Source organism: Cydia strobilella, chromosome 24 (assembly GCF_947568885.1).
Source record: "Cydia strobilella chromosome 24, ilCydStro3.1, whole genome shotgun sequence".
NCBI classification, from domain to species: domain Eukaryota; kingdom Metazoa; phylum Arthropoda; class Insecta; order Lepidoptera; family Tortricidae; genus Cydia; species Cydia strobilella.
In genome coordinates, this window is record NC_086064.1 from 4,412,351 (window position 1) to 4,425,113 (window position 12,763).

The following is a 12,763-nucleotide window of genomic DNA, read 5'->3' on the forward strand; positions in this document are numbered from 1 at the left end:
CTTGTTTCGCGATAGACCTTCAGATTGTGGTAGTGGCGCCCCCTATGCAGAGTTTCGCGTAATATTCCCTATTGTGATAGGAAACATCTCTGTTTTGCAATCATTTTTTTTAAGTTGTACATTAGGTACTAGGTGGGTACTAGCAAATGGTGGAATAGTAAAAAAACCTTTTGATATTCATATGGATACATCAATATTTTTCTTGAGGGTTAACTTTGATTGTTTTTTTACACAAATTTAATTTTAAGGTAAAAACATTCATGTCATTCATGTAGAAAGCAACGACTAACTGCGTCTAAACTATAGTGAGTAATTTCAGTATAACATATCGTCATGTATAATTGTTTATCGGATATTGGAAATAAAACCACATGTTAAAATAAAAATTCAAATGTATTTCTCCATCCCTTACCTCCTAAACAGCTACACTATGAACGCGTATATACACATATCGATAAATTACCAAAACATTGCTTTACTATATGCAATTTCTCGCAAATAACCAAAATATAGCGTTGAAAAATACTAAAACTAAAATTTACTTGCAAAGCCTAACGCAGATGGCGCTGATCACACCGGCTGCGTGGGCGTGCTCTAAAATGTTAGAGCCGTGCACGCACTCGTCACGCAAGCGGTTTGCCGCCTCTCTTAAGGATCTGTATATTACAAAGTGCACGTCTACGCACCATCAGGTGTGCACAGGCCTTTAAAGTCGCCACTTACGTGTTCGAGTGGTTTGGAGTTTTAAAAAAAACTAGCCCAATTTTTTTTTGTTTTTGCTTTAAAGAACTTGAAAGCAAAAATACTTCAATATTGTGTTTGATTGATTAATATTTTTATCACTGCTGAAAATTTGTATATTTTTTGCGAATTTAAATTGCAATAAGAATAGATAAACTATTACAGACTTTTGATAGATTCGAAAAGCGTCCTCTGTATGAGATGAGCAAACGGCAGATTTTAATCTCATTTACTAATACTTAATATAAACCAACCAATTGTGATTTGTGACAGTAGAAGCTAAAGATTGCATATAATTTTTTCTTATGCTTAGCTAAATAAAGGTGTACGTATATTTTCAGCTAGTTTCTAGTGGCACTACAGGATAGTCCTATTTTTAAATTGGAAAAAACCAATGCGATTAATTGCATATAGTAAATAACTTTAAAAATAATGCTTTTCGAAGAAAACCGATCTTACAATTTCAAATACAACAATGTTACAACATATTATGCAAAAAAATATTCTTTCCATACTATGGAAAATTTAAATACTACAATATTTTTTGACTTCTTATTTCATAGATATTATTTTACTGAATAGTACTTTGATATTATCGATTTTTCTCCTCAACAAAGTTCGAGACAAGTTCGTTTAAAGCGCGCTCCAGACTACGCGGCTTCGCGCACGAGTGTGGAGGGCCCTTTACAAATGCATTGTATAGTCTGCATCTTCTCAAATGATTTTTACGTCTAAGACCCTAATCTGTTAAACAAAAGCCATTGTTTCTTTTGTGCGAGCGGTGGCACGCGCTCAGAGATAATGACACACAATGGCCGACCGCGCTCACAAAAGAAACAATGGCTTTTGTTTAACAGATTAGGATCTTAGACGTAAAAATCATTTGAGAGGATAAATATTCAAATTTCCGAATTCTCCGGCGATCGGCTTAGGTTGATATTGCACTCTGTCCAATATGTTGGTCCAATGTGCATTGCATCTCACTCTCTCATTAAGCAAACTGTGAGACGCAATACACATTGGACAAAGAAATTTGACAGGTGAAATGACACCCTTAATGCTAACTCGATATGATTAAAGGCCAGAGCACAGCGGCTGCGTGCGCGCAGTGTAGTACTGAGTGCACGTGCGTGCGCTAAAATGGTGGAGCCGTGCACGCAAGCGGTGTGCCATCTCTCACACGGCTCTGTAGATTACAACGATTATGTGCACGCTTACGCACATGCATCCAGTATGCACAGGACTTAGGCCACGCGTGATATTACCACCATCAAATAATTATTGATTTTAGAAGTGTGTCTAAGACAAATGTTAAAAATCTATTACATCGCACAAAGCTATGGGGTTGGCAACTGTCAAAGGTTTGCAGAGATGGCGCCATCATAGCTTGCCCCTTTTTCTATGAGATTTGGCTGAAAGGGCTGGCATCCAGGGCATTAAAAAAACAAAAATTTGACACAATTCTAGGGATTGACAGGGCAAGCTATGCTGGCGCCATCTGCTAATTATTTCGACCGGCCAACCCCATTGTAGGAGCACTGATTATGTAGTCTATTCCATATGAATTGTATTATAATAACGTGAAAGCTGCTTTCCCCCATCGCTCTACGCGACAATATTTCCATCTTCACCACTTAGTTGGTTGGCAGTCCTCAACTGTGCGTTTCTCCAGAAACTTCCTACTTCGCACAGCTAAACTGTGGAATGAACTGTCGCCTGCGGTATTTCCGGACCGATACGACCATGAAACCTTCAAAAAAAGAACGTACTCCCATCTTAAAGGCCGGCAACGCACTTGCAACCCTTCTGCGTTTAGTATTTGACCGCAATCTCACCTGATGGTAAGTGCCGATGTTATAGCTTACCATTGCCTCCTATACCATTAAAAAACCGGACAAGTGTGAGTCGGACTCGCCCACCGAGGGTTCCGTACTTTTTAGTATTTGTTGTTATAGCGGCAACAGAATTACACCTGTGAACATTTCGACTGTCTAGCTATCACGGTTTATAATACAGCCTGGTGCCAGACAGACAGACAGACGGACAGTTCACAGTGGATAGTTGGTAATAGGGTCCCGTTTATACCCTTTGGGTACGGAAGCAAAAAAAATAAAAACAAAATCATATTAAATATATTAATAACGGGTTACTCACGTGTTTTAAGTCGAAAACGCTCGACATGTTTCACTCCGTACCGAGGTGTCGACGGTGACGGACCGGCGCAGTCTGTCTGACGCGTGTCTGCGCCGGTCCGTCAACGTCGACGCAAGCTCCTGATGACGCTACTCGGTACGGAGTGAAACATGTCGAGCGTTTTCGACTTAAAACACGTGAGTGACCCGTTATTAATATACTTAATAATTTTAATGTCTGTGTCTCACGGAAGTTTTGTTATTAAAAACAAAATCATTCTAACATTTTGTATCACTATGTCATTAGCTTTAGCACGTCTGACATGGTTTTTACGTTTACATTATTTTAACATATTCGCGGACACGAATGCTACAGCATATGCTATAGCATTCGTGTCCGCGAATGTGTTAAGATCCATATGGAAATAGACTAGAATCGTAGTCCTAGCATTATACTTGCACAATTTTAGTTATTTATTTTTATTTAAAAGTATCTGAGCAGATTTTGTGCTATAACTACAAATTGTTTAATATTTTAGAGTTACAATTTTGATAAATCATTTAGCTAAAAACAAAGAATAAAAATGTTATATTTCGTTTTGAAAAATAAAATTAATACATTTAATAGGTATTGGACTCTAGTCTAAAAAAAGAACAGCAAATAAACTTGAAATAATTATGTTTAATATTAACTGTAACGAAATACGGTAACACCGAAGTGGTATTCATAATAGGGCTAGTTTACTATATATAAATTGAATTGTTCATTAATTAATTAATTAATTATTTAAGTGTCATTAAATCATTAGTATCATTACGGAAAAGCAAGATCACTACATAGTATAAAACAAAGTCGCTTCCTGCTGTCTGACTGTCCCTATGTATGCTTAGATCTTTAAAACTACGCAACGGATTTTGATGCGGTTTTTTTAAATAGAGTGATTCAAGAGGAAGGTTTATATGTAATACATCAGCATTGCACCCGTGCGAAGCCGGGGCGGGTCACTAGTTTAACATATTCATCAGTTTCATTATTTCATAGCAAATATTCATTAATTGTATTAGACGTGAAAGTACAGCGTACAGTACAACGCCATATTATTCAGCTGTCCAACTCTGTTGGCACGATTTTTTCATAGAATTTACAAATCTTGCACATTCAATCTTTGCTTTTAGTTAATTCATAGTACCTAAAAATCGTTTTGACGTTTCGTAAAGAGTTAATATTTCTGGTAATCAGCTTTATCCCAATCATAGTATATGCTTGATTTTAAAATATTTATCAGTACGGTTTTTACTCACTATTATTTTTAGTCGCTTTTGGCGACATGTTTCGGATTCTTTGGGAATCCATCCTCAGGCAAGAGTGTCCGCGGCGGTTGTACGTCGTGCACTGCCCGCGCCGCCCGCCTCGTCGCTCGTTGTGCACGCGCTGATGGGGCCAAGTCGCCCTGCGCTCCCCGACCTCGCACCATCAGCGCGTGCGCAACGAGCGACGAGGCGGGCGGCGCGGACAGTGCACGACGTACAACCGCCGCGGACACTCGTGACACTCGCGGACAATCCGAAACATGTCGCCAAAAGCGACTAAAAATAATAGTGAGTAAAAACCGTACTGATAAATATTTTGAAAATGTCTCACGATAGTTTAAGTGCGATTATGCTTGATTTTCTCGATTCAATATATACAACTAATAACAATATACACAACCTTTTACAATGGAAAATCCAGTTTTAGAACCACAATACTGCAAAATGAGTAAAGCGCTAATAAATGAAACTCGTTCCCTTCTTATTAATAACAGATTCATTATGTTATGTCCGAATAAGTATATTTAGTTAAAATCAAAACTAAATAAGCTAATACAGAGGTATAACGCTATCTGTACACGTACCATGAGTTGGCATTTGAAGTTTACGGTAGCGATTTCGTGAACTCGATCACAGTCCCTCTCGATCGCACCAATACAACAGTGCCAGCAAAGAGAATAGATAGGATAGAGGGGTACTCTCATAGTAAATTTTGTAGTCACAGTCAATTTACTGCCATCTATCGACACACGAATAAAACTAAAAATGTAAATGTATAAAAATGCATGGATAAATGTTTTTTTTATTTGTATTTATTATTTTTATATCATTTTTACTCATGTGCGTTCACTGATATGTGTTAAAATTGTTAAATAACAATAGAAACCGTCAACGCCATCTAGCCGAGAATAGGCCAAAGGTCGGGTAGCGCCATCTGTGCGATTAATTTTTCTTGATTTCCGAGGCACGTTTTTTCCTTAGACTTTATTCATATTACTTACGGAGTTATATAAGTCTTTGGTGCCAGCGACATGGACTGCGATCGAGTTCACGCAGTCGCTAGCATTAACTTCAAATGTCAACTGATGGTAGCCGTACTAGTTAACAAACAGTTTTCAGGGTAAGATTTTTTATTATTAGGCGATGTACACAACATAGGATAAAAGCCGAATTTCAAAGTCGTTAAAATCAGTCAATAAATATGTGTCGTTCCACGCCTAAAGGGTCCTTATGCTCCATGTGCATAAGGAGCCTTCTCTTATGGAAAGCCACATATCTCTATCCCGCACTAGGCTAGCGTGGGGACTACGAAACACTATTCTTCTATCTCGTTTGTCCATCAGTCGGACGAATGAAGACAATTCGTGAAGTTTTTTTTGGCAAAAAGGTATCACAGTTGTCAATAATGATGATTTTTAATTGCATATTGACAACCTACAAAACTGGTACCTTTTGTTTGAAAACGACACATAAATTAATTTCTAAACTAAGTAGTTTCAACTAAACAATATTCAAAAAATATTTTAATTTAGGTACATACTAGGTCGCACTAGGTACTTGGTACCAGGTAGAAATACTTGGTATTTATACTGCGCCCGTGTTGCCCTCGCCGTCGACTATTTGATACGTTATTAGGTATTCTGGGTAAGCCTGAAACAAACGAGATATACGTATTATTACATATTAATATACCAGCCATATATTTATGTAGTATAGACACATAAGTAATAGAGTAAAGACGTAGGGTAAACCTGGGTCAAGGTCAAGGGCCAAGATACCAATACGGAAATCTCCCTCTATCACTCTTACATATTAGTGCGACAGAGATACATCAGCGTATCGTTCGCTGCGGAGCGAACGATTGGCATCTTGGCTAGGCACCCTGATATCATATCAGTCACTTGTGTCTATTTTTGTAATATCTGAAAGAACTCAAAATTAATTATGAGACATATGAAAAAAAAAATGAAAATATTTATTTCAGACACAAAGTGTCCATATTTTTACACACACGTATACATACATACACGTATACGTTACATATACGTATAGGTAATAATTAATAACTTCATGCTAGTAGATTATTTCATTTCATTCGTTTCCTTTCGATTTAAACTTGAATAATTTGTAATGAAATAAATGATAATGATATGTCGAAAACTAATTATATTGATTCTGTAATGTAAGAGTACATGATTTTGGCTGTATCTATTTCTAAGATACGGAGTAAATACTAGATGTATAATATTTAGTAAAAATAATAGTTCCAAAATACTCCGCACACACCACTAACACTACACCGCCAATTCCCTTGATGAGCGCGTATCCAAAACGCCGCTTTATTTCGTAGTCGACATCTAGCGACAAGTAGCGGATTTATCAGTACTGCTACTTGATACTAGATGTCGCGACAAACGAAGTCTCCTCTCTGAGCATTACTCACCAATGTTCAACTAATATAATAACCGGATTAACCGGAACTCTATTTTCAACTATTTCCGCTTGTAATATTAGTTGTAAATTGTTGAGCAATACACTTTTCGTTTGTCCCGACACATGTAGTGTCAAGTTACTGATAAATCCACTACTTGACGCTAGATGTCGACTATGAAAATAAGCAGCGGTTTGGTTACGCGCTCAACAAGGGGATTGTGCGTCTAGTGTTATTAGTCTATGCCTATTCCAAAATACTTGTTACGTATATATACCTGTTCCCCCCGATACACGACGTGCTCGGGGTAGCAGAGCCCGCCCTGCGTGGGGCGGCCCGACACGGCGTGGTGTCCGGGCGGCGCGTGCGCCATCTTCAGCGCCGCTGACAGCTGGAACGTATATATACCTGTTCCCCCCGATACACGACGTGCTCGGGGTAGCAGAGCCCGCCCTGCGTGGGGCGGCCCGACACGGCGTGGTGTCCGGGCGGCGCGTGCGCCATCTTCAGCGCCGCTGACAGCTGGAACGTATATATACCTGTTCCCCCCGATACACGACGTGCTCGGGGTAGCAGAGCCCGCCCTGCGTGGGGCGGCCCGACACGGCGTGGTGTCCGGGCGGCGCGTGCGCCATCTTCAGCGCCGCTGACAGCTGGAACGCGCGTCCGAGCGTCACGCGGCAGAGGAGGAGATGTCTGCGAATATGGAATAAGTGTTATGTTATGTCAAAGGAGAGAATAAATAAAAAAAAAACACATAGCCACAACCGAATACAGAACCTCCTCCTTCTATGAAATTGAAGTCGGTTAAAAAGTGGAAAAATTCACTGTCTCGGGCGAGGTTCGAACTCGGGATCACTTTGACTAGTCCATGCTCTGCCAACTGAGCTACCGAGACCTCACTCGAGGACAGCGAATATTTCCACCATATGCGCCTTAGGGAGGCACCCTAGCGACATCTACCGTAAGAGTATTACACTTCTTAAACGGCTACCGGAGTTCCAAGTCAGATTGGAAATTCACCAGTAACGATGCGCTACCCCATACCCCATACTACATTATAAATAATTTTAATTTATTTCTAAGCTTAATAGCATAATTGCAGACGCTCACTGCTTAATACAAAATAAATTTAGATAATAAAAATACCAGGTAAAAATACTAGGTATAATACCTGTGACACAGGTAACAGCTGCGGTCCTTGTGCGCGGGGCACCCGGAACCACCGCCAAAACCGTACACGTACTGGTTACTCTTGGAAGAATGCTCCGCGAAGTATATGCCTGCGCCGAACATGCCACCTGAAAAAAAAAGGTTGATAAAAAAAAATTGATAAAAAATATATAGATATATATAAAAAAATAGATTTAGGATCGAAAAGTCTGTAAAATAACCTGTAACTTGTAAAACGAATGGCTGAAGAAACGCGTAGAATAGGGACCGAGCGCGTTGGAGGATCTGCCATCTTGTTGCATAAATCGGAAACTTAAACTTGACATTGACACTTCACGTTAAAGCAGGTGCTGCCCCCTACAGTTCATGCATGCTCCCTATGCGTTTCATAAACCATTATATGAAATTATTAATTTTCGTGTGAGCTCTCTTCGCAAGTGGAATATCACCTTCAAGCTTTTAAAATACGATCCGGCTAAAAACGCATAAATTCAAAATGGCGCCCACTTTTCATCTCGTATCGTCATACTTCTGATAGTATATCCGCATTCTGCCTCGGTGATCTAGTAAACTAGTGTTCTAACCTGACCCCACCTACTGTCGCGTCGATTTTCAATACGATCGGACAGAAAATACAAAAATTCAAGATGGCGTCGACTTGCTCATCTTATTACTACGAGTAGTTTGTACTCACCGATGTAGGCGTGTCTCTCGTCGAAGCCCTTTTGCACGATGGCGTTGATAAAGGGCGAGCCGTGGAACAGCATGCGCTCGTTAGCGCCACCTGCTTCCGCGGACACCTCCCGCCGCCGGTGCTGGTAGCGCTCCCATAGACGGCCGTTCACTATCTTTTGTATCTGAAAAGATTACAATAGTATATTCATTACGATAGATAACTTGAGGGCGTTTAAGAGTCCCTGGCAACCTCGGCCGAATTTCACCTTCCAATACAAACGGAGTTTCGTTCTCATTTTAAAACTACGTGTTGGATTGTAATGAAACTTTGCACATACAATGACATGGGGTATATCTATGTCTGTAATTAGTTTATACAGCTCTAGTACATACAAAAAAACGAAATAGAGCAAAAACAAATTTTGTATGAAACCCTTCAATTCGCTGTATTTTTTTACTATTGTATCTGAAGCTACATAAACTAATTACAGACATAGATATACCTTATCCTATTGTAAGTACAAAGTTTCAGAGCAATCGAGCTAGTCGTTTTAAAATGAGAGCGTAACTACGTTTGTATGGAGAACCGAGCTTGCCGGGGACTCTTAAGAATCCAATCTTAAGAAGTTGGCGATACAAACATAATGCCCGCCTTATAGTAGGTAAGTGGTTACCGTAGCCTATTGACGCTCACAATCCGAGTGGAGACACCGTGTTGAGCTTTAACAAAACAGCCCAATATCAACCTTCGCGCATCCTGATAAGGTTCACGGTGATGCGCCGCACTAGATAGGTGTGGCGTGTAGCGTTAAACGAGTTGAGAACAAAATAATCCCTATTAGGGTTCCATACCCAAAGGGTAAAAACGGGACCCCATCACTAAGACTCCGCTGTCCGTCTATCTGTCACCAGGCTGTATCTCATGAATCGTGATAGCTAGACAGTTGAAATTTTCACAGATGATGTATTTTTGTTGCCGCTATAATAACAAATACTAAAAAGTACGGAACCCTCGATGTGCGAGTCCGACTCGCGCTTGGCCGGTTTTAGTAGATAACGTCACATTTGAGTGGTACATACCCTAACTACATTATAGTGTGTGTAGTTCCCGCCCGCCTGGTCTCTGTGCTCCCGCACGGATGCTTGCATCTCCCTCTCGACTATCGCGTGCTCGCTCTCGCCGCACTCGTCGCTCGACGTCGGCGTCACGTCGACAAGCGTTGTGCCGCCGTACCATTCTAAAAAGAGAAAAATATTTAAAAATTCAGTACGCAATATACGGTTGTCGTGAAGTCGTGAACGCTGCTCGCACTATTAGTGCTTGAGAAAGGAGACCTAGCCTCTCCGAAACATGTCGCGCGAGTGAGTAAAACAAGTGAGTCTAAACCGTGAAATTATTGAACATTCATATTAAGGTCATTTGGGAGCCAAGTAAGGATTTTCAACACGATGGGAACAAAAATGCGAAAATTCAAGATAGCTCCTACTTTTCTGTTACATTTTTAACAGTGATAAGTATAAAATAAAACTAGGAAAACGGATTATATCGCGTATATTGAATTTATAATACATCCCGACATTTCGAACCCTTTACAGCGTTGGAGTTTCGTGGTAACGGTGGTGGGTAAGGTTATATGCGCGATATGCCTTTTTCATAGTTTTATTTCATGAGTAACTATCGCGGTAACCGAAGACAATATTAGTGATAAATATAAGCTAGTGTTCTCACCTGACGCCGCCTGCGCAGACTGCCGCGCCGCCTTTAGCAGTCGATGTCGGTGCCCGTAGGCCGCGACGCCCACGGCTCTGAGATCTTCGTGACACATCTCTGATAAGATATCTACTGTTATCTGCTCTCGTTCTAATACTGGTGCTAGCTGCTCTAGCCCGATACTGAAACAAGTTTTTATTATTGTAGACTAGCGACCCGCCCCGGCTTCGCACGGGTGCAATTCTGATGTATTATACATATAAAACCTTCCTTTTGAATCACTCTATCTATTAAAAACCGCATAAAATCCGTTGCGTAGTTTTAAAAAGGGGTCCCTTTGTTTGACATAATTATTAAAAGTCATAATGTAATGATTGTCATATTATCATTACTAAGTCATAATTCTGAAACCGTTAACTTTTCAGGATTTTCCTCAGGTTATCCTATAATTCCTATAGATAGGTTAGGTTAGGTTTGTTTTATGGCAATCCTGAAAAGTTACGCGTTTCTGAGAAAAACCAAATTATGACTAACGAAAATTTGGACAAACAATACTTTATGACTTAAAACTATATGGGAAACAAGAGACCCGTTTTAAAGATCTAAGCATACATAGGGACAGACAGACGGCGGAAGCGACTTTGTTTTATACTATGTAGTGATGAAGCGTAAAACTGTTGTCACTGTAAAAAAAGTTCTGGAAAACGGGAGTCCTTTCTGTGGCCAATATAATATACTATACGATTTGGGTACATTTTATCAAAGATAGATATAACTCCGTAATAGATGGATACAGTCTAAGGAAAAAACGTGCCTCGAAAATCACGAAAATTTGATTCTCGATCAGAGGGCGCCACTAGTTTTGGCCTACACTCGTATAGAGGGCGTTGACGGTTTCGTTTGTTATTTAACAATTTTAACGCATATCAGTGAAAGAACATGGGTCAAAATCATAAAAATAATTAATGCAAATAAAAAAAATCATTTATCTATATTTAAATACATTCTATCGTATTTTTATAAATCTTCATTTTTAGTTTTAAAGTGTGTCGACAGATGGCAGTGAATTTACTGGGGTTACAATATTTACTATGACAGTACCGCTCTAGTATAAGTTACTTTATGATTTTATTAATGCTTTTAACATGTTGAAACTTTTTAAGCTGACCGTTTAGCACTTGATAGATTATCTTGAGAACAATGGCATTGTTCTCTTACGTTTACCGCTATCGCTAGTAACAAATAATAGCAATTTTAATTATAAAACTCCCGTGAGACCCAAACATATTACATTATTTTAAAATGGGTCACTCACGTATTAACAACTACTTACTAATAATAACGCGACGCGCGAGCGACTTAATAATACTTGAGCGACCCATTTTAAAATAATTAAATATAAATAATAGCAAGTAACAAAACATGCATACAAATAGCCACCATATACTCTAATTTACAAGGTTGAAATTGGAATAACAGCACATTCGATAATGACACTTGGGCATTGAAAGCCATATGCAGGTGAAAAGTCTCCAATTTTTTTTCTTGCTATTAGCATACAATTCTGTATGTATACCTCGACAGGAAAGTTTGTAAAGATTCCGACGTGGAGAGGGCCGAGGCAGGTCGTCCCGCCGCGTCCTCTAAACTGCCTCGGGAACCCTCCGCCCAGTAATTGCTCGGCACCACCTGCACAGAGCAAAATGATTAGAAGAAAATATTTTAGTTGCAATACTGCTTTCTAAAAATATAAGGTATGCCCCAATCCCTGAGAAAACTGCCGAAGAGCAAATGCGTGGTCAGGCTTTCTTGGATTTTAAGGTACGGTTCTGCGTCATGAGCGAAATATTAGACATATCTAAGAATGGTGTTCCATCTATCCAATATCTTGGTCCAAGGTGTATTTGCGTTTCCCATTTTGATTAACGAGAGAGTGAGACGCAATGCACATTGGACAATAAAATTGGACAGGTGGTATAACACCCTAAGGTACAGGTAGAGGCAGCGGCACGGTATTCCCACTCGGCAGCAGCACGGGCAGCTGCGGCGGCGGCAGCGGCGCGGCGGGCGGCGCGCGCGTGGCGGACGTCATGGCGTCCTGCAGGAGGGAGCGGACGTACCGGCAGTGGTAGAGGCACTGTGTCCCCGCTGGGTAGCAGCACGGGCAGCTGCGGCGGCGGCAGCGGCGCGGCGGGCGGCGCGGCGGGCGGCGCGCGCGTGGCGGACGTCATGGCGTCCTGCAGGAGGAAGCGGACGTACCGGCAGCGGTAGAGGCACTGTGTCGCCGCTAGGTAGCAGCACGGGCAGCTGCGGCGGCGGCAGCGGCGCGGCGGGCGGCGCGGCGGGCGGCGCGCGCGTGGCGGACGTCATGGCGTCCTGCAGGAGGGAGCGGACGTACCGGCAGCGGTAGAGGCACTGTGTCCCCGCTGGGTAGCAGCACGGGCAGCTGCGGCGGCGGCAGCGGCGCGGCGGGCGGCGCGGCGGGCGGCGCGCGCGTGGCGGACGTCATGGCGTCCTGCAGGAGGGAGCGGACGTACCGGCAGCGGTAGAGGCACTGTGTCCCCGCTGGGTAGCAGCACGGGCAGCTGC

At 41.4% G+C, this 12,763-nt stretch overlaps 2 protein-coding genes and 1 long non-coding RNA gene across 3 annotated transcripts in view; 1 reads left to right on the forward strand and 2 right to left on the reverse strand.

Annotated features, from left to right (window-relative positions):
• Nucleotides 1-12,763, forward strand: part of LOC134752111 (interleukin enhancer-binding factor 2 homolog) — a 141,756-nt gene that overhangs the window by 31,982 nt on the left and 97,011 nt on the right. The gene's annotated exons all lie outside the window — the stretch shown is intronic.
• On the reverse strand, nt 375-2,880 carry LOC134752109 (uncharacterized). The gene is made up of 2 exons (XR_010128733.1): nt 2,281-2,880; nt 375-2,093 (listed from the first exon to the last, which is right to left on the reverse strand). It is a non-coding gene; the product is annotated as an uncharacterized LOC134752109 (long non-coding RNA).
• LOC134752189 (poly [ADP-ribose] polymerase tankyrase) overlaps nt 5,580-12,763 on the reverse strand; it is a 32,230-nt gene continuing 25,046 nt past the window's right edge. The window contains exons 18-24 of the mRNA XM_063687801.1: nt 11,751-11,863; nt 10,193-10,356; nt 9,544-9,701; nt 8,483-8,645; nt 7,790-7,916; nt 7,155-7,311; nt 5,580-5,834 (exon numbers count right to left, since the gene is read on the reverse strand). Coding sequence (XP_063543871.1) covers nt 5,769-5,834; nt 7,155-7,311; nt 7,790-7,916; nt 8,483-8,645; nt 9,544-9,701; nt 10,193-10,356; nt 11,751-11,863 — 948 coding nt within the window. The 3' untranslated portion in view covers nt 5,580-5,768. The remainder of the gene's footprint in view (nt 5,835-7,154; nt 7,312-7,789; nt 7,917-8,482; nt 8,646-9,543; nt 9,702-10,192; nt 10,357-11,750; nt 11,864-12,763) is intronic.